The 22,524-nt window shown below is 37.3% G+C and overlaps 1 protein-coding gene across 2 annotated transcripts; it reads left to right on the forward strand.

Moving 5' to 3' along the window:
• The first annotated feature begins 5,993 nt into the window (after positions 1-5,993).
• LOC143020613 (dimethyladenosine transferase-like) lies at positions 5,994-22,524 on the forward strand. 2 transcript variants are annotated; one of them, XM_076177053.1, is made up of 6 exons: positions 5,994-6,149; positions 11,559-11,778; positions 12,788-12,997; positions 19,081-19,287; positions 21,972-22,115; positions 22,258-22,524. In XM_076177053.1, the coding sequence occupies exons 2-6, from the start codon at positions 11,563-11,565 to the stop codon at positions 22,450-22,452; spliced, it is 972 nt and encodes a 323-aa protein (XP_076033168.1). In that variant the 5' UTR covers positions 5,994-6,149; positions 11,559-11,562; the 3' UTR covers positions 22,453-22,524. The 2 variants fall into 2 exon arrangements, with proteins under 2 accessions (XP_076033168.1, XP_076033169.1); XM_076177054.1 differs by having other exon boundaries at positions 6,050-6,149; positions 11,562-11,778.

Genomic DNA, 22,524 nt, shown 5'->3' on the forward strand with positions numbered 1-22,524 from the left:
TCTCCAGTTTGGTAAATGATCGAATTTTTCCGCATGAACTACTAAAGAATTAGATGTCCTATGTGCTTTTATGTCGTTTTTATGTTCATAAATTCTTTTTTCTAATCCTCTTGACGATTCGCCAAAATAAGCCATTGAGCAACTATTGCACGGGATTTTGTATACGACGCTGTTTTCGGAATTGATTCTTTTTTCGGAAGTCTTTATTAAATCACCTATCCTCTTGTTAGTTATTTTAGCTATGTTTATACCTGATTTTGTTAAATATTTGTCTATTATTGATGACGTTTCTGAGCCAGGTACTGATATAAAATTGGTATTATTTTTATCATTTCTACCTTTATTTACGCGATTGTAGATATTTATTGCTTTTCTTTTTGTTCTTTTCAACATTCCCTCTGGATATCCAAGCTGGTCAAAGGTTTTCATAATGTAATCAAATTCGCCTTCTAGGTATTCATTACTACAGATTCGTAGTGCCCTGAGAAAAAATCCTATTATTATGCCACTCTTTGTACTATCATCATGTGCGGAGAAGTAATGTACTAAATCCTCTTTGTTTGTTTCCTTTCTGTATACTGAGAAAGTCAACGTTTTTCCTACTCGTCGTATTAACGTATCTAGGAAGGGCAATTGTCCGTTTTGTTCCTCTTCTACGGTGAACTGAATATCGCTGTTGACCGCGTTAAGCATTCTCACTTTATTATTTACATTGGTGTTTTCGGGGATGATTGCGAGGACGTCGTCTACATATCTAAACCAGTGTGATCCCCTACCATTGATTCTGATAAAGTTTTCTTTTTCTAATAACTCCATATATAGAGAGGCCATCACTGCACTTAAAGGACTACCCATAGCGAGACCTCTATGTTGTTCATATTCGTCACCATTAAAAGTAAACGCACCGAAATTTACGCATAAATCTATCAATTCTATATAATCTTGTTTTCTTATGGGTAGGTCAGTATCGTTCATATCTTTTATTACTCTCTTTACTGCTTCTAACGCACCGTCAGTGGAAATATTTGTATATAACGCCTTGACATCATAGCTTACTAACCTTTTCCTCGTGAAATCTGAATCTTTTAGTCTTGTCAAAAGATCGTTAGAATTTTTCAAATGTGTATTGCTGATCGATCCCATTGCCTGTGATAACGGTTTGGCTAGACATTTCGCTAGTCTGTGGGGTGCACTGCCAACCCCTGAAGTTATGGGTCGCATTGGAACGTTGGGTTTGTGAATTTTTGGAATACCGCGCATTCTGGGAGGATTGGGGTATTCCTCCAGAAGTCCCATTAATTTCTTTCCTTTTTCAGTTTTATTAAGAATTTTTCTGGCATGTTTTTTTTTCATTTATCTGCTTCATTCGTTACGAAACCTATATGTTTTTTGCGATAAGTATTGTCGTCATCTAAGAGCTCTAACATTTTACTGATATAGTCCTCTTTTGATAAGACCACGATACCACCTCCTTTATCTGCATTGGTGATTACTATGTCTTTGTCTAAGCCTAGATTTATTAAAACTTTCTCGAATCTTCTTGGGATGACGCATTCGTTTTTAATGGCTAACACTTGGTAACATGTAACAATCCCCTGTTTGAATCCTTTTTCACTATCGCTGTCACTCCATCTATAGTTTCTCTTAATAAAACTTTATCAGAATCAATGGTAGGGGATCACACTGGTTTAGATATGTAGACGACGTCCTCGCAATCATCCCCGAAAACACCAATGTAAATAATAAAGTGAGAATGCTTAACGCGGTCAACAGCGATATTCAGTTCACCGTAGAAGAGGAACAAAACGGACAATTGCCCTTCCTAGATACGTTAATACGACGAGTGGGAAAAACTGTAACTTTCTCAATATACAGAAAGGAGACAAACAAAGAGGATTTAGTACATTACTTCTCCGCACATGATGATAGGACAAAGAGTGGTATCAAGATCTAAGGAATAATAGGTCTAACCACTTCCGACCGAATTTCGAGGGAGTTGGCGCAGCGGGCCCGTGAACGTCACCTGGCTGTTCAAAGTGGGGTTCGCGGGTCCTATAGCTGTCAGTTGAAGCTGGTGCGTCGTTCGGGTAAGCTGTTGCCTTCGCTCGCACCGCTCCACGCAATTAGTTATATTCTGACAAATATTATATAAAAGATATATAAAATATTATAGTCCTTGTCTATATATATGAATATATATAATATATATTATATAATATACATACATATATATATATATATATATATATATATATATATATATATAGTGTATAAAATATTATAGTTCCTGTGTTCCTTGGCGTTTCACAGTTTTCTTCAGTGTATCACATAGAGAAAACGGACCCAGCCTAATGACGTCAGAAGCTGCGCACAATAATGCAAACGGTCTGACCTTATTTATTAGATTTTGAGTGGTATAGTAATAGGATTTTTTCTCAGGGCACTACGAATCTGTAGTAATGAATACCTAGAAGGCGAATTTGATTACATTATGAAAACCTTTGACAAACTTGGATATCCAGAGGGAATGTTGAAAAGAACAAAAAGAAAAGCAATAAATATCTACAATCGCGGAAAGAAAGAGAGAAATGATAAAAATAATACAAATTTTATATCAGTACCTGGCTCAGAAACGTCACCAATAATAGACAAATATTTAACAAAATCAGGTATAAACATAGCTAAAATAACTAACAAGAGGATAGGTGATTTAATAAAGACTTCCGAAAAAAGAACCAATTCCGAAAACAGCGTCGTATACAAAATCCCGTGCAATAGTTGCTCAATGGCTTATTTTGGCGAATCGTCAAGAGGATTAGAAAAAAGAATTTATGAACATAAAAACGACATAAAAGCACATAGGACATCTAATTCTTTAGTAGTTCATGCGGAAAAATTCGATCATTTACCAAACTGGAGAGAAGCTGAAGTGCTACATAAAGGTTTTGATAAATTCACTAGAAGAATTGTTGAATCAGCATATATTTCAACTAATAATTCATCGAATCATCGAGGAGGGTTTATCAATTTAGCTAAACAAACTAGTATTTTAATTCTAAAACACGCCAGAAAAACGACCTTTCCCAAGTGTCCGAAAAGGTAATTAGATTTAGTACATAAACTTCAATTGCAGTTCTACATACACTCTCTGAAGAAGTTCTACGCGAACGAGACGTTAGAGTGTTTAGGGATCCAAGCCTTCCCCTGTGTTTATTTTCTCCATAATCCAAATAATTTGTCTAAAATACTTATCAATATATATATATATATATATATATATATATATATATATAATCATTGTTGATATTTGATATGCCTGTAATGATAGCTACAATTTTATATTCTATGTATATACATCATGTATCACAAATTCACCATAAACAGCTTATTTTCTGTAAGTTTTCCGGTGCAGTGTATTTAAAGTTCTTTTAAGTAAAAAAAATTGAGGGATTAATTGAATTTGGGGGCTAAGGCCCTTCCCATGGATATGGCCCTAAGTTAGAGTAATCCTTCCAGACACTCTTTTGCCTTGACTCCTCGTAGGATGAACATACAGAGAGCTGGATCCCTAGTCCCATCATTCCGTCCCACTTTCTCGCGTTTTAAAACTCGCATGGGAATCAAGATGGCAGAACTTCCCCTGCCCCTCCCCCACAACCACCAAAAGAGGAGGAGAAGAGAAATAATAAAATAAAATGCAAAAGACAATTTCAAGAGAACGGTATAATGTAGGGATAGTCGTAATAAAATAAATAACATATTGTTTCTATGGGTAGATATTTTACTCTATAATAGACAAAATAATGTGTGGCTCCGGTCCGTAGGGACGCATTAAAGCAGACCCTAAAACATTGGTTGAATGCTATGTAACCACTATCATGTATATATATATATATATATCCATATATATATATATATATATATATATATATATATATATATATATATATATATATATCCATATATATATATATATATATATATATATATATATATATATATATGCAAAGTAGACCACTTGGAAAGAAGAAACTAACGAAGCAGAGCGCTTTCGTATATTACATTAGTGCAAAACATACGAAAGCGCTCTGCTTTGTTTCTTTTTTTTCCAAATGATCTACTTTGCATTAGTGAACACAAGTATCCGTGTTCTTATTAGTATATACTGTATATATATATACATATATATATATATATATATATATATATATATATATATATACATACATACATACATACATATATATATATATAAATTGTGACAAATGAGAGATTGATAGGAGGGGAAGGGTAAATGAAGATGGGCTTCAGAATACGTTTATTGTCCTAACGTTTCGGTCTCTATGACCTTCTTCAGAGGACTCGCAATAAAACATCATGATCACAAAATTTATATCAACAGTGGGAGGAACTCGCCAAGCTTCGAGCGTCAGGTTTTTTCCAGAGCGTTAATTACTAAAAGACTAGCTGCTTTATAAAGGCATATAAACCCTTCTCTATCGTTGCTATTTACTTGGATGTTTATATGTGCAGCTTCCACCGTCTTTCTCATTTTCTTTTGTAATCCCTTATGCAGAATCTCGACTTTGTTCCAATCAGGTAGGTTGTTACATTGTTCGAGGTGGCGAAAAAGGGATCTGGATGTCCTGTGTGCCCTTATGTCATTTTTGTGTTCGCTCAATCTCTTTTCAATCCCTCGACCTGATTCTTCGATGTATGCTAAGGGACAGCCGCTACAGAGAATGCGATAAATCACACTGAGGTTGTTGTGACCAGGGATGCCGCGTTTTCTACACTGCCGTGTAGAATGGGAGTGTTGCCATACCGGGACATACATTTTTCTCGGACGTGTGCAGACTTTCATAGCAAGATATACTTGTCAAACTTTGACAAAATGTTGGTTCTAGTTTTTTTTATTCTTGAATGTATATATGAACCCCATGCCCTAACATATTCAGTAGAATATGAAAATAAAATTACATTATTATCGCAAAAAGAAAGCTGAAACTTGAGCGTAGAATTTTTTTCTACACCGTAAATACGTATCTTTTGGGGTATAATATATTATAATTAACATAATTACCAATAAAAGTCATATTTTGATATACCATTTATTATTTGATAACTAGTTAAGTGTTTTTTAAACAACAGCTTGAGTTTTAAATGTTTTGAACAGCGTGATATGTAGAAAAAAAAATCCTCGTGTCTTCGTGCAGTTGCCACATGCCGCTATTTTCTATGTTTTGGTACAAAATTCTACGAAACGGCAACCCTGGTTGTGATCATTATCAGTGTGGTCTTTAAACATTTTTCCTATTTTATTGGAGGACGCCTTGGCAATGTTTATTCCACCTTTTAATAAATATTTATCAACATCTGCGCTGTACCCAAGTCTGAACACACCGAGGATATTGATAGATTTTATTATTAGGTGGGATAAACATTGCCAAAGGCGTCCTCGAATAAAATAGGAAAATGTTTAAAGACCTCATTGATAGTCACAACAACCTCAAAGTGTAGAATTTTTAATGTTTTTTTATTAATTGGACTGTTTCAGTGTCTGAAGTTCTGGTGGTGCTCTCACAATTTACCCAGAAATTGGATAGGCGGTCGTCACCCACGCCCCACGTCCTACCCACGACTCCAAATTTAGCTTTACAAAAAAATAAATCGCTAGTCTGCTACTCAGCATAATTGAAGTGCAGCACATTTAAACAAGAAGAAAACCATGTAGAATTTTAATTGTATGATATGTAATTTTACTATTCATTAAAATGCGTGTGTAAAGGTTATGTATTTTCAGTATGAAGAACTACAAGTCCCTATATGTAATCTATTTTTTTGACGCGTCACAACTACGCATCGAGGGCAGTGTAGCACCTAGTAAGATTATTTTCGATTTTTTTTTTACAATAAGTTTCGTGTTGTTCTATCAAATTTAGAATAACAACATAGTATATAAATAACCTTCATATATGACAAGAATCTTAGAATATATCATTCAGTATGCACAAACTGAATTAATTTAAGTTGTTCTTGTCTGAGAACGTATAATACTGGTGTACTCTATACCGCTATACACAGCAAGATTCCTTTCAAATTGGCAACGTTTCTTGACACACGTGCGTAAACTTATCCCATCCTTGGAGGTAAATAATACCATAAACTATATATAATGTTAAGGAAATTACAGTAGCGTGATTCTGATTAAATGTGCTTGTGAATCATAATTATGGAGATATATGTCATACATTTGTTTATTTGATATAACTATTGCTCAATGTCGTACACACGCAAAAGGTGGAACAGTCTGGTCTAAGTAGGCCAGACTTTAGGATGTAATATATCATACTGACTTATAGATATTTACATGAAAAGGTGGTTCATATTGTCAATAGATTATTAAATGTACTGATGATGAACCTTGTTTTTTGTTAGGAATAGAAATCGTATGTTCCATTAGTAAATCGTTTACTTTACTTCAGAGTTTCACAGACACGGTGTAAGGCACGATATAGTAATAGTTACATGTAATAGTTTATATAATTTGAATCGGAACCAAAGGCGTTAAAGTTATATCAGTAAGTATTATTCGGTTATGAGTTAACTTAGTTATATTGTGGTTGTATCTGTAATCTTGCTTGGTGGTAAATTATATTAAAGAACATTCGTCTATTTTGTTTTGGTACCAGTACCATAGTCTATTATCATTAATATGGACTCCATACCACACCATTAGGAATTATTATTGGAATATTTGCTTTTATAGATCTTTGTATTCTTATAATGCATGGAACTACTATAGTATAGATTACTGAAAAGTATTTTGCACTTCCCAAAGTTTATTTGAACAAGCAAGAACATGTCATTTGATGGTATTTTTTTTTAGAAGTACTTACGCGATATAGCAATAGAAAATGAATTATTAATTTTGTAAATTATAATACATCAATTTAATATACATTTTTCTTGTCAGAAATAAATAAAAGTTAAAAAGACCTTGATGAAAGCAAATATACTACTGAATAAAGCTGTGTACATAGAATCGAGACATCATGTTTGTCTGTCCAGACCAGTCACTGTCAGTTAGACGACGGCATTCACAGTGTGCACTGGGTTTTCTCCAACTCCAGGTGACATTAATAAACACTCTTACAAAGACAATAGGGCTTTCTTGGACTTTATAAGAGAACACGTGGTTCTGCCATCATCTGTTAATTGCCCGAGGTACAATAATAATTAGGCCATTAGCATCCTTGACGACAATGAACTGGATGATCTTTAGAATTAGATGTACTGAATTACTAAATACAGGTTAGGTTAGAATAGACGAATTTATCATCATTTCTCAGCAATTCGAACATGGCTTATTCAACCGCTGCGATTTTGTTCCTTAGTGAATCTGTTTTAGCAACTTTTTGTTTTTGCTTTCCACCAAGAAAATTGCATATTATGTTGATGTATTATAATTTATGAAATTAACAAATAATTTTCTCATGCAATATTGTGTAGGTGTGCAGTTCTAAAAATTTACCTATCTGACCTTCCCCTAAGGGTCTCACTAAACGCCGACCAAAGTCGACCAACGCCGACCAAAGCCGACCAAAACCACACAATGATGTTTTTTTATCAAATGCATAATTTATATATAAAAAATAGCATATGGTTGCATTATTTTACCTATTTTCTTTAAAATGTGTGATTTCCATGTAAAATCATCAAAGAGAAGTTACGTTTTTATCCTCTGCAAAATTACCAACCGGCAACCAACGCCGACCAAACCCAAACAATGACAGCTTTTGCTCAAATGACAAAAACGTATTCTCTTTGATGATTTTACATGGAAGTCACACATTTTAAAGAAAATAGGTCAAATAATGCAACCATATGCTATTTTTTATATATAAATTATGCATTTGGGCAAAAACCGTCATTGTGTGGTTTTGGTCGGCTTTGGTCGACGTTGGTCGGCGGTTGGTAATTTTGCAGAGGATAAAAACGTAACTTCTCTGATGATTTTACATGGAAATCACACATTTTACAGAGAATAGGTCAAATAATGCAACCATATGCTAATTTTTATTTAAAATTATACATTTGAGCAAAAGCCGTCATTGTTTGGGTTTGGTCGGCGTTGGTTGCCGGTTGGTAATTTTGCAAAGGATAAAAACGTAACTTCTCTTTGATCATTTTACATAGAAGTCACACATTTTAAAGAAAATAGGTCAAATAATGCAACCATATGGTATTTTATATATATAAATTATGCATTTGAGCAAAACCCGTCATTGTGTGGTTTTGGTCGGCGTTTAGTGAGACCGCTCCCCTAATATGAAAATTGGTTCTTTTCCAGTATCATGCAGATATGTATTTTACACTTTCTATTTTGTGTTTGAAAGATCTACTTTGTTTTATGGAATGGTTAGGTAGGGTTACTGAGTAGCCAATACCCCAAAATGGGGATTAATACTCCAGACAGGGAATATTGCTAAAATGTTTAATTATAATAAAACAACTTTTGAGAGCACTGTTCACATTTAACAGTTCGTTGTGTAATGACCAAGTATATGGAAATAAGCTTACATGCTTTTTTTGTGTTATCCTCAGCAATTGTAGTTGTTATTTTGAACTGTGTTCTTTTCATTATCTGTGCTTCATGTATATTGATTCAATGCCAAATAAACTTATTATTATTATAAAATCCATGGGAGTGAGGATATATGGTATTCATATTGGTAAATTTTCAGAAGTGCACACCTATGCAATATAGCATTAGAAAATTAAATATTAATCTTGTCAATTATAATACATCCTCATACATTTTCCTTGGTAGAAATATACAACAGAAAAGGTTGCTATAAGTGATACCCTTAGAAACATAGCCACTGGGACTGCTTGAGACACCATCTTTGTTTTGATAGATGCAGTTGTCATAGAAATTAAAGTGTGATAAATTCATCCAAGACTGCACACACTCATGCATTGAATTACCCTTCAAATGGGCTTACTTAAAAGCCCCTGGGAATTATATTCCCAAATTTCGAACAAAATCAATTCAAACCTAACCTAACCTGCATTTAATAATGCGATACCTATAATTCTGTTGGTAATTAGACTTGTTGTCAGGGATGTTGACAGCCAGTTTTGGTATCCAACCAGACTGAGGAGTGTACATAAGTTGTATAGCTTTAAGAAATATATGAATCTCAGGTCAGTAATACTGTTTTAAAAATATGTACTGTGCGAGGTGCTGACGGAAGTACTGAGGGTGTTTTCCAGATCTTGTGGTCACAATTTCATTCAGTAGTGTATTTGCTTTAAGTGGGACTGGACAGATAACATGGCATCTTGATCCTATGATAACAGCTTTGCTCAGAAATTTATTTGCTTTTAGCAATTTTTTTGTTATTGATTTCCACCAAGAAATACGTATATTGTATCGATATATTATAGTTTACAAAATTAATATTTAATTTTCTAATGTTATATCACAAGGTGTGCACTTTTGAAAAAAATACCTTCATATTCTGTAATGGAACATTTTTTTAAGCGAAGGGAGTATTTACATATACCAAAGGCTTTTTTCCCCCTTACAAGGGAGGTAGTCAAAAAGAAAAAGGCATAAAAACCATTCCCACCCATTCCATCCCTAATACATTCCACTCCCCTCCACCCTCTTGGCACCTCCTGGATGGGTCATCCCTGCATCCAGCACACTGCCCTGGGTCAGAGGCAGTGTTGCAAGACACAGCACATCCATAGCAAGGTCGCTTCATTAAATCGGTGACCCCCCCCCTCTCCATCCCCGCATGCAGAAAAGGAGAAGACGGGGAGAAATCCCTTCGGGCTGTGTCAAATTTTTCTCACACATTACCTCACCCCCCCATCCCCCCATCCACTCCACCTCATGCATCACAGCATCATCCATACACAACCACTCCCCACTCACCCCCTTCTTCTGTCCTCTCTCGTCCTTCCTCAACAGACACTCCCCTCCTCCCCAAAGCCCCCCTCACCCCATCCATCCATCTCACCGTAGGACATCCCCTCATGTTCACTCCCTCCACATCTGCCTTCCATATCTTATCCACTAGTCCTTCTTCACTCATTCCCTCCATGTGTCCAAACCATCCCAATACTCTTTCATCCACCCCATCTCCCAACTCCCCTATCACCCCTGCTCTCCTCACATCCTCATTCCTCACTCTATCCAGCCTAGTAACCCCTATCATACTTCTCAGACACCTCATCTCAATAACATTCAAACTCCTTCTCTCTTCCTCTCCTATGTTCCATGTTTCTGCCCCATACAGCGCTGCTGGCACAATCACTCCTTCATACAATCTCCCCTTAGCATCCATTCCCAAATGTCTATTTCTCATTACACTTTCCAATCCACAAAGGCATCCACAAGGCATCCACTTGCCTCTCTCAATCTACATTCTACCTCCACCTCCACTCCACCCCTTCCTGCCACATTTGCACCCGAGTATCAAAGGGAGTAAAGCAAGTTAAACAAAAAATTAATGAAGAATAATGTAATATGATGATTGTCTTTGAATTTGATATATGAACATTAGGCTGAGTTTGGTTTGTCTTATTACTTTTGCCTGGGCTGACTTCACTATGCTAGACCAAAGCTGAGCTGGTTGGTGATGCAGTGGCGACAGAGATTTTGTATTTGTGTCAACACTTCCTGGGTGTTTTTTCTATTACTTAATGTTATTCATAGTGTTTGAATTATACTTTTTTTTTTTTTTTTTTTTTTTTTTTTTTTTTAATTTTTCCATAAGCAACATTACAGGCTTTAATTACTAGTGAAAATAGCCAAATGGTCTAAAATCACTGCAGTGAAAGGGACATTCAAGTTATGCTAGGTTAGGACAGGAAATTAAGAGGGACAGAGCTCTTCATTAGTTAGCCTAGTGGTTCTTCATGTTTTTCATATTACGACCCCCTTAAACTATCTATAGTATTGACTTGACCCCTGTAATAAAATTTGCAATGGTCAACTGTATAGACAAGAAAAAACAGCCCAGCTGCCTTCAAATAGTTAGTTATTTTTTACCTGAATTTCTCATGTCCCTATAGAGCAGGGGTTCTCATTATGGGTGAAATTCACCCCCAGGGGGGAATTTTGGGATTTCTGGGGGTGATTTGTGACCACAGTCAGCTTACGGGGTGAGGAAAGCAATTATAGATTTTGGCCTATCTGGCCTGTCACCTGGGCTGGATTTATACTAATTTGGGAAAAATATATACTAATTTGGAAAAAATAAAAGGGTTTTTAGTAATATTTGCATATTATTTAGAATGCACCTTTTGAAACAGACAATCTTGGAAAGGAGGGGGGGAATGACATTCTGACAAATGGTGAAAGGGGTGAATGGGCCAAGTAAGGCTGAGAAACCCTTCGGGAATTGTGATCCCTAGGTTGAGGACTACTGAACTAGTCTTCTCATATTTTGGATATGTTTTACTGTATTTCTTAAGATTCCAATGACTTAAACCCACAAAACTTAATGTATAGTTTGTTAATGTATAATTTTGCATTTCAGCAGGATGCCTAAGGAGCGGGTGCAGAAAAAATGTCGCGTGCACAAAGAGGTGTCCAAGGTTGTGACAACCAAGGCTGGCATAAAAGGTGCAAAGCCAGCCACACCTCAGCAGGGATTGGTATTTAATACAGATCTTGGCCAACACATATTGAAAAATCCTCTAGTCATCACTTCAATGGTTGAGAAAGCTGGTTTGAAGTCCACAGATGTTATACTTGAGGTGGGTTTATGTTCAGGAGTCTTATGAATATAGCTCAGGTTGTGACATTTGTGCAGTGGCAGATAAGAGGTGACCCTATGATGAATGGTCGCGAAGAAGAACTGAAAAGCACGCTTGAGGTATGGACAAAAGAGGGTGAGACCAAAGGGTAAGGTGGAGAAAGCCAAAGGAAGAGCAGATTTGAAGTATAGTAAACCCTCGTTATGATGGATCTTGATATATTGGATAAAACTGACAAAAAATCTAACCAGACAACCCCTCGCTGTAATGGATTTTCATCCGTTATAGCAAGGGATCTTTGGATATAACGATAGATCCATCCCCATATCGTCTGTTATATCAAGAGTTTACAGTAATTTCTTATACTGGACAAACTTCGGGATATAACGGATCTGTCCGGTATTTCCATCAGATATAATGGATCTTCTGATATAATGACAGACCCATCCCCATATCATCAGTTATATCGAGGGTTTGCTGTAGTGTAGTTGGATGAGAAATTTGAAAGGAGTCAAGATGATTTTCAAGTTGGTAACTTGTGATTAAACCCTTGAGTACAGGATGTGTGTTTTGTGACACCTGTGTGTCACGGCTGAGTGCACCCGCTAGGAACTGAGTGTGCTCCCTGTGACACACACGTGTCACAGTTATAAGCTGTGTGTATTGAGGGCTCTCAAGGCCTCGGTTTTTGGGTTATTGCTACCCACGTGGTGACAAGTGTCTGTGTTTACAAACATAAGGCTACAGCCATTCGTGGGACGGTTTGAAACGTTTGTTTACGTAAGGTTAATGGGTCGGTAACGAAGGGGTTAATGTTTATTCCATTTCCTAACTGCTAAATTACACAGGACCACATTTGACTGGGTTCAGATATTAATTGCTCCATTATGATGGAAACAAACCTTCATGCAGTTTGAAAGAGAAAACACAATTTCATCAAAGGATGGCAGAACTTTGTACTTGAAAGATCTTTTATGCATTTGTTTATTAATGTATTATCCTTTTACAGGTTGGGCCAGGCACAGGAAATATGACCATCAAATTGTTAGAGAAAGGCAAGCGAGTAATAGCCTGTGAGGTGGATCCTCGCATGGTTGCTGAATTAAATAAGAGATTCATTGGAACCCCATATCAGTCAAAATTAGAAATAAGAGTCGGAGATGTCCTAAAGGCAAAACTTCCAACATTTGATGCTTGTGTTGCAAATTTACCATATCAGGTGAGTTTAAGCCTTTTATTGTAATCGTATATAAGTTGGTAATGGTTTATTAGCTACAAGCAAACTGCATTGCATAGTTGGGTTATATTTGTGGAAAACCAATGATGTAGCAAACCTAGGTATCAGTACACACTTACTGGTATAATGAAAATACATTCCTAAACATGATGCACAGAGATATCTATATATGAACAGATTGAATAGTGATTGTTTTAGTAAATACACCAGAGTCCCTTGTCCCCTTGTAAGAGTAAGAAATTCAAATAAATTGTGGGGAGTCTGTATTTGCTATTTGTATACATACTTATACCAACAGTTACTTCCCCCTAACAATGGAGATAGACAAAATCGAAGGCATAAATCCACTCCCACCCATTTCATTCTCACATACTCTACTCCCATTCACCACCCCTTTTTCTCTCTTTTCTTGGCTCCTCCTGCATGACGGGCCATCCCTGCATCTCATGCATTTGCCTGAGTCAGAAACTGTGTAGCTAGACACACCACATCCACATCAACGTTGCATCAGTTTATTGGTGAACCCCCTTCTTCATCCCCACTTGCAGAAAAAGAGGAGATGGGAAGAAATCTCTTCAGGCTTTGTCAAAATATTCACACATCCTCCCTCTCCCCATCCCCCACCTGCTCCTTTCCAGCATTACAGCATCATCTATACACAACCATTCTCTACTCTCCCCAATCTTCTGTCTTCTCCTTAGCTGATATATATATATATATTTTATTTATTTATATTTATTTTATTTTTATATTTCCTCCTCCTCCTCCTCCACCTCCTCCTCCTCCTCCTTCTCTTCCTCCAAATATGGGGTCCAAGTAGGGCTTAGAGTGGATTCACATTATGATTAACAAATGGGACTTTTAGACAGATTATGCTCATAAATGGAAGCCTCACTGTATCACATAATAGTATATATGACATCAACAAACGGAAAGAACACACTACTGCATGCCCAACTTCCTGATATCCATCCTTCTGAATCCTCTCTTCCCCCAAGAGGACAGACTCCACATGACCAGGCAGTACAGCCATCATCTCGCCCTTCTAACTTACAAGAGGAGACTGGATGTAACACTTCACCCCATACTATTCAACACATAATGGAAGACTGCATTATACACAATCACGCATGCAAACAACAACATACACTCTATAAAGGATTTGTGGGAAAACCCCATTTCGGCCGTGGCATTCCTTGGGGAGACGGGACTGCTCAGACAGTCTAGGGAACGACAACAGCAACAACTGTCCAAGATGTAACACTTCACCCCACACTATAGTACACATTATGGAAGACTGCATTGTACACAATTACGCTGGATATATGGGAAAACCCCAATCCAGACATGACATTCTTCATTGAGATGGGACTGCTCGGCCAGATAGTCTTGGGAATTACAATAACAGTATACAGACGCTCCTCTACTTACGTTCATTCGTTTTACGTTTTTTCGATTTTATGTTTGAACTGACTAAAAAAAAAAAATTTTTGAGTGAATTTTTTAGTTTAGCACGCTCTCCGTAGTTCAAACAATACTTGCGCATGACACTGCGTCCATTGTTTACATTGCACAAACGACAAACTTGCCTCATCATCCTCCTCCACCATCTCAATTTATGTTGCTTGAATTTAATTTATTTGAAATTAATGTTATTATTTTACAATGTTATGTGTATAATTAATGATTTAGGGGTGTTTTATAAGATACGGTAATAGAATTTACGGATGTATAGTACAGTAACAACTTACGTTCATTTTCAACTTACGTTCAGCCGTTCGGAACGTAACTAAAACGTAAGTTAAGGAGCGTCTGTATATGAAATAATATTGCAACCTCCAGAATGGTGCTATTAGGAGATAGATTCTTATATTGCATTTATTTGAAAAAGAAAACAGTGCATGCATTTAATATGGTATTTTACCTAGTATAGTTTTGTTTGATATAGTTCCTTTTGGAAGGAAGTGAAAAAGTGAATGGAGGCAAGTCAACTAGAGAGGAAAGGTTAAAGCATGTAGATGGATAAATAGTAATGAAACTGAAGTTAGTGACTGGAAGTTGGGTTGGGGATTTCAAACTGCTGAATGTAAGAGAGTATAAGGAAGCTTTGATTCTGGTAGTGGGAGATGCTAAGAGAATGATTGATGGGAGGGAAGAATGATACATACATATACCAAGGCTTTTTCCCCCTTCCAAGGGAGGTAGCCAAAAAGGGAAAGGCATAAAAACACTCCCACCCATTTCATCCCCAAACACACTCCACACCCCTCCCACCCTCCCTCTCATCTGAGCACCTCCTGGATGACGGGTCACCCCTGCACCCTGCCCACCGCCCTGGGAAGAATGATAAGACTAGCAAAAGGGTAAATATGGAGTGCATTGAAAGAAATGAGAATTAAGAAAGCACATGGGTTAAAAGAGTGGTTCTTAGCCAGGATATTGTATCAGGGTGGCCAATGAAACAGTCAAATAATGAAATAATGATGAATATTGTATTAATTACAAACACTACAAAAACAAGCGTGCGATCTCTTCGTAAGCATAATCAAGACTGGCGCTAAGCGACGCGACCAAGCTCCGACTTTGGCGGGAAAACATACACGCTTGGTTCTCACAATAATGTATATAACATAATGTATATAATAAGGTCATATCTCACAATAATGATAAATAAACAATATTACAAATACTTATGTACAACACACAAAGAATATTCTATGCCACCATTACAGTGTGAAACCTTTAACCTAAGGGTACGAGATATGATAGCCAGTGCAATGGAATTGTATACTTACTATGGGAAAGTAAAGCAAGGCTTGTATCACTAATCCTTTTTATATGTTTGCATTGTATTTGTATTGGATGGGGCTACAAGAATTTTTTTCTGAGATATTAAGGGGTATGGGCCGTGGAAAAAGGTTAAGAACCACTGGGTTAGATGGTTGTCATATGTAATATCTGATGAAGGGAGTAGTTATAGTGGAGTAGCTGGTGAGATTGTTTGATATGTGTCTAAGGGAAAGAAATGCACCAGTGAATTGGGAGAGTGTATGTATAGTTTCACTACAAGGGAACAGGATAATTATAAATGTAGTTGTTCTAGATGTGTTGGTCTGTTGAGTGTAGTCAGTAATATTTAAGGGGTGGTGTAAGTCAGAGTATTAGGAGGGGAACAGGGAGTAATTGGGAGAGATATTGGATATAAGAGGAGTATCTAGAGGAAGGAAGGGAAAGGCAAAAGATAGTGTTGCTTGGAGAGTGATAGTAAATGAAGGAGGAAAGACATAATCTGAAGGAATTTTTCTGGTCTGCCTTGTATATATCTTTAGTGGATGAGAGGGGTGTTGCGTTGTAATGAAAGTGGAAGTAAACCAATTTTGGTTGTTGGGCCCTGCTGTGGAGGTGCTGTGTCTTGCTGCATTGCCTCTGACATGAGCAAGGAACAGGGATGTTTGTTCATCTACAAGGAGCTTAGATGGAAACGACAGCACGCCACACACTTTTCCTCATCTTGCCTCGCGTGCTCTTTATATATGCCTAAAAACCATCTCTACTCTTTGATCTACCCAATCTGACAGCATTTTTCCTATCCCCACTCTCTGCCTCCCATGTTATGTGTGTTATATATTATGAATTCAGTTTCTTGCCAAGTATTCTTGCAAGATGGACCTTTGTATTGTGCTTTGGCATGTTTACTCAAGGAAATCAGATTAACAAAAAACTATATTCAGGGAATGCATATGTATATGTAAATACTGCATACTGCATGGCTATACAAAAGAAATATATGGTTCTTACTAATACTTCATTTCTGTTGAAGTTATTTGGAACATATTCATGGGGTCTTAATTTATTAGCATGATGTTTACATAAATGTCCAATTATATGTAGTGCCTTCATGGGGTCTTAATTTATTAGCATGATGTTTACATAAACGTCCAATTATATGTAGTGCCTGTTTGTCTTTGGTAAGTGTATATCATGACTTACGATGACTGTAATCCATGAGCACTTTTTGGTGTTATACCCACAGCTTAGTTTTATGGTCAGAGAAACCTCTTTAGGAAGAAATATTTGACCATTGTGTTCTAATAGTGTGAGACTGTTTATATGTCATTGGCTTGTAGTAGTAAGAAAAGGAGAGCAGTTGTCAGCTCATCATATGTAAAAAAGGTGGAGGAAATGGGAGGAAATACAATTTAAGCTGAGAGAAAGGTCTTGTGCCCAACCCAGAGACTGAATATGAGCCTCATGGAAGGTGTTGACAGGACGTCACTTGGAGGCACCCATTGTTGGTTTCCAGGAATTCATTGAGACAGGTGTAACTGTTTATGATGAATGCGTAACACGCAGATGAGTGAAATGGCCTATTAACAGCCAGAGGCAGAAGAATAAATGTCATTCTGTGCCTGCAACACTGTATGGAGCAAAGACTGAATAGAAGGTAGAAAGGAAGAATTTAACCACTTCAGTAAGAGCCAAATTCTCGTGCACAGTGTCAGCCAGCATATGAATGATGCATCACACTATTTGTATTATAAAATATAAAGTCATTGCTTTATTACTCATTCTCTGAGTAATAATAAACACAAGACATGATCAAACCAGTTCACAGAATCCAGAGGTAACTCATGTATAGCTACAAAAAAATATATATATATAATCAAGGCGTCAACACTGGCATCCTTGTGTACCCACTCACGCTTACATAGGTGTCATTGTACCAAAGTGGTTAATTGTGTTTGGGAAGAAGATTTTTTAGAAGTATGGTGGGGTGTATAAGGGTAGATAATGAGAATTGTTGAGGTGAGGCAGAGAGTGGGGGATGGAAAAAGAGGATAGGGTTACTCAAAGAATGTTGAGGTGGTTTGTGATTATGGAAAGAATAAATGAAGGAAAACTAGCAAAACGAATGTGGAAAGCAAGTGGAGGGAGGGAACTTGAGGGGAACCAAGAGGACACTGGATGTCAGAAGACAGTGCAAAAGATAGGTGTGAATGGGAAGTTGTAAATGGATGAAAGAATGATGTGGTCCAATGGGATTTCTTTTTGTTTACAATGTATTTTTCAATAAATGGATGAAGGAATGATTGGCCCAATGGGATTTCTTTTTGTTTACAATGTATTTTTCAATAAATGGATGAAGGAAGGATGTGGCCCAATGGGATTTCTTTTTGTTTACAATGTATTTTTCAATTGGGTGATTGGGGAAGGGATCACTGTGAAATGAAGCAGCAGCAGTAAACAAACTCTGACTTGGCACTGCTGTGGAGGTGCTCTGTCGTGCTGTGTTGCCACAAACCCAAGCAGCGTCAAGATTACACGGATGCCCCTTCATCCGTACAGAGTTAAGATAGGAGGGACAATGACTGGGTTTTTTGATGGGTGTGTGCTTTGACTTGGCCATCCCCCCTGCAAGGGGGAGAAGGCCTTTTGGTATATGAATGTATCATTCAGTGTAGGACAGGTTAAGGGCTATGCTCTGAAAGAATACCAAGTAGATGTACTTGTGCATTTTGACCTGTTGAAAAAACTGTTGGTACATGGTATACTCAACCATATTGCCTTGGAGGAAAGGGGGATGCTACTGGTAGTTTTATGGTTACCATACCTCTAGATATTTCTCTTTTCTTTCTCTTGCTCTTGCTCTCTTTTATTTTCTATTCTTTTTCCTTCACTCACTCTCCCTCATTCTCTTTCTGTGTGTCTCTTGCTCTTCCTCTAACCCCCACCCCCCACCCCTCCAAGTCAGTCCATTAAATTAGACACAGTCTGAGTCAAAGCAAAATCCATTTTCAGGCAGCATACACACTGTAGAGGGGAGAGGGTGTGTGTGAGGTGACAGCATCCCACCAGGGACACTCAACCCTTGCTGCTATCTGAGCGTTGAACTTGTCATATGTTCCCATCAAAATTTTAGCATCGGAAGTGTTGTACTCATTCCCAGTGCTTTTTAAACGGTAGATATGATGGAGTTATTGAATTGCGTTACAGTTTTTCCTTATACTATATTGTACTGCATATGATTTGGTACACATAAGTTTATTTTTGTTTGTCGTTTTCAGATATCCTCTCCATTTGTCTTCAAATTGTTACTTCATCGTCCCATCTTCCGGTGCGCAATTCTCATGTTTCAGCAAGAGTTTGCTGAAAGATTAATTGCTAAACCAGGAGATAAACTCTACTGCCGGCTAACAGTCAATACTCAATTACTCGCTAAAGTAGAACATCTCATGAAGGTTGGCAAGAACAACTTCAGACCTCCTCCTAAGGTTTGTAAGATAGATATTTGTTGACTGTGCATGGTTCTTTTTCTTTATAACATAAGTAAGCCTCCACAATACATGTAGATTGTGATTAGTTAGGTTCTGTTAATATATAAGGGATGGAGATGGGGAGGTCACTGATTAAATGAAGTATCCTTGCTATAGATATGCTTTGTCTTGCTGCATTGCTTCTGACCCAGGGCAGTAGGCAAGATACAGGGATAATCTGTCATCCAGGAGGAGCCAAGAAAAGAGGGAGGGATGGATAGTGAATGGAAGTGGAGTGGATGGGAATTAAATGGGTGGGAGGGGAATTATGCCCTTTGACTACCCTCATAAAAACTCTTGACAGTTCCTAGAAGCTTTCCTCCTATCCCGTAAATCCGCAAAACCTCCCACAGTGCCTTTCTGTCTACCCTGTTGTAAGCCTTCTCCAGATCCATAAAAGCCCAAAAAACATCCTTCCCCTTTCCCATAGCTTTCTCACATATATGTCTTACCACAAAAATATGATCTACACAACCTCTACCCATCCTAAATCCACACTGTTCCTCACCAATTACTCCCTCTGTTCCTCTCCTAATCCTCTCAATCAAGATCCTCCCATAAACCTTCCCAACTACACTTAACAAGCTAATCCCTCTGAAACTACTACATTCACACTTGTCCCCTTTTCCCATGTAAAGTGGAACTATACAGGCACTCCTCCAGCCCTCCGGCACTCTACCCTCTCTCCCGCAAACATTAGATAACCTCACCAGCCAGTCCACCATCACTGTACCTCCTTTTTTTAGACATTCTGCATTGCATCCATCCAGACCAGGTGCCTTACCTGCTTTTATCATCTAAACAACTGCCTTCACTTCATCCTTCCTTATTTCTCCTCCATTTTCCACACTCATCACGGTCATTTTCTTAGCATTTCCCACTGCAGCTATTTTTCCCTCCCTATCCTCCTTCACATTTAGCAACTCCCTAAAATATTCTGCCCATCTTCCCCTTACTGCTACATACTATATCAATGAAAAATTTCATAGGCCATATAGTATACCGGCACCTATATTGCTTTAATAGTTTGTGAGTGCTAACTGTGGCCAAACTAAAGCGAAATGCACTGAGGAATGTGCCCAGCCCTGCCTGTTCCTCGGACTAGGCCAAAAATCTCCCTCACTCATCATCAGCTGTATTTTGTCTGTATTTATAAAACAACTGACAACGGTTGACTGGTTCCCATTTTGTATTGCTATGAACTAGGGACTTAAATTGACTCAAAGTTTCTTCCCCAGAGAAGTCTGTGGCAGGCTTCCAATCTGTGAAACTTGAGTAACAATTATTATCCCATACTCCACTTTTGCAAACTTAATCATCCTCCTTAAAACACGCCTTTTTCGTTTTCACTCCCTCCTTCAACTTCATTCCACACACTCCTCGGATATGACAAGCTCTCTTGTATCCTTGATTTTTATCCCTACAATCATTTTCAACATATCTGTCTTCTTCCCTTTTTCTATTTCGTTACCTCTGCTCCGATTCCTCTTCTTCCACCAGCTGATGATCAGACACACTGTACTTGGTTCTCAGCACATTCACATGAATATTCATGCGCACACCCTCTTAGAAGGTGAGGAGGAGGACCCTATGTCAGGTAGTGCAAAGCTGCACCCAAAATTGTCACCTTTGCCCTATGTGCTTAAGGAAATGTTGGGGCAGGTAACATTCACAGCTGGGAAGTTGAGAAAAGTGTAGGATTTGTACCCACAACTAAGCAAATGCCAGACCACACTTCTAATTACACATATGCAAAGAAATGCATTTATTTATGTATTTTGTTCAATGCATTTATTTATGTATTTTGTCCAATGCATTTATTTATGTATTTTTCCTATGCATTAATTTATGTATTTTGTTTATTATTATTTACATTATTATAATTTTTATTTATTTGTGTATTCATTTATTTATCATTTTTATATATATATATATTTTTTTTGCATCCAACCTAGATATGGACCAAAATCCTGTCGGCATGCTCTGCCTTTGTAATCCATTGATATGACTTTGTAATCAACTATCCAATCACCAACCACTCTAACCCACATATATAACCCACATATATAACCCACACTCTATAAAGGATTTGTGGGAAAACCCAGTTTCGGCTGTGGCCTTCCTTGTGGAGACGGGACTGCTCGGACAGACAGTCTAGGGAACGACAACAACAACAACAACCCACATATATTTATGCATCTCTTTCTTTTTTAAACATTATATTAGCAATGTCCAATTCTCCTTCAGTACAAAGCTCATTCTCTTGTTTTCAGCCTTTCCAGGCATGATATATTTTCCAGTGACACCAACTGGCACATCTGCTCTAGCATTCAATTGCCCATCCTTCTTCGTGTAAAGTGGTTTAGACACTTTATTAATAGAATGTGAAGGAACATGTTAATTCAAAGCCAAATCATGTTTACTACCATTTGAGGATTCGTAAAGGAAAATAGACTGGTATCTATGTATTGTATTTCCTGAAGGGAACAATACATACATACATATACCAAAGTCTTTTTTCTCTCTTACAAGGGAGGTAGCAAAAAAACAAATGCATAAAAACCACTACCACCCTTTCCATCCCTATCACACTCCCTAGGAAGGGAATGATAATTTACTCTATTTTGTTCATCTTTTCCCAGGTTGAATCTTCAGTAGTCAGAATAGAACCTAAGAATCCAGTTCCTAACATAAACTTCCAAGAATGGGATGGGTTGCTACGTGTGGCCTTCATTAGGAAAAATAAAACCCTTTTAGCATCTTTTAAACAGTCAGCAGTAATTCAGGTAAGGTGGAGTGTCGTGTAATCTATATACCTTAAAGGCTCCTTGCCCCTTGTAAGATTGAATCGTTAATTCTATGAAATGAATTTGTTTCTATTGTACTATTTATGTACTTGTTTATAGATTTATTCTTATTCTTTTACAGACACTTGAGAAAAATTACAAAACGTTTTGTTCTTTACACAAGAAGACGTTGCCAGAAGATCTAGATATGAAGAACAAAGTAGAGAAAGTCTTAGCAGGTAGTGGGTTTGATCAGAAGAGAGCCCGTCATATGGACCAAGATGATTTTCTAAAGTTACTACATGCATTTAATAAAGAAGATATACATTTTGTTTAGGCCATATTTATTGTTAAATTTAGGAATGGTTTGTTGATAATATATTTGGAATCCTATAAACTTTTTAATGTA

This window comes from Oratosquilla oratoria, chromosome 40, assembly GCF_046742065.1.
Source record: "Oratosquilla oratoria isolate Oo_2021 chromosome 40, ASM4674206v1, whole genome shotgun sequence".
Classification (NCBI taxonomy): Eukaryota; Metazoa; Arthropoda; class Malacostraca; order Stomatopoda; family Squillidae; genus Oratosquilla; species Oratosquilla oratoria.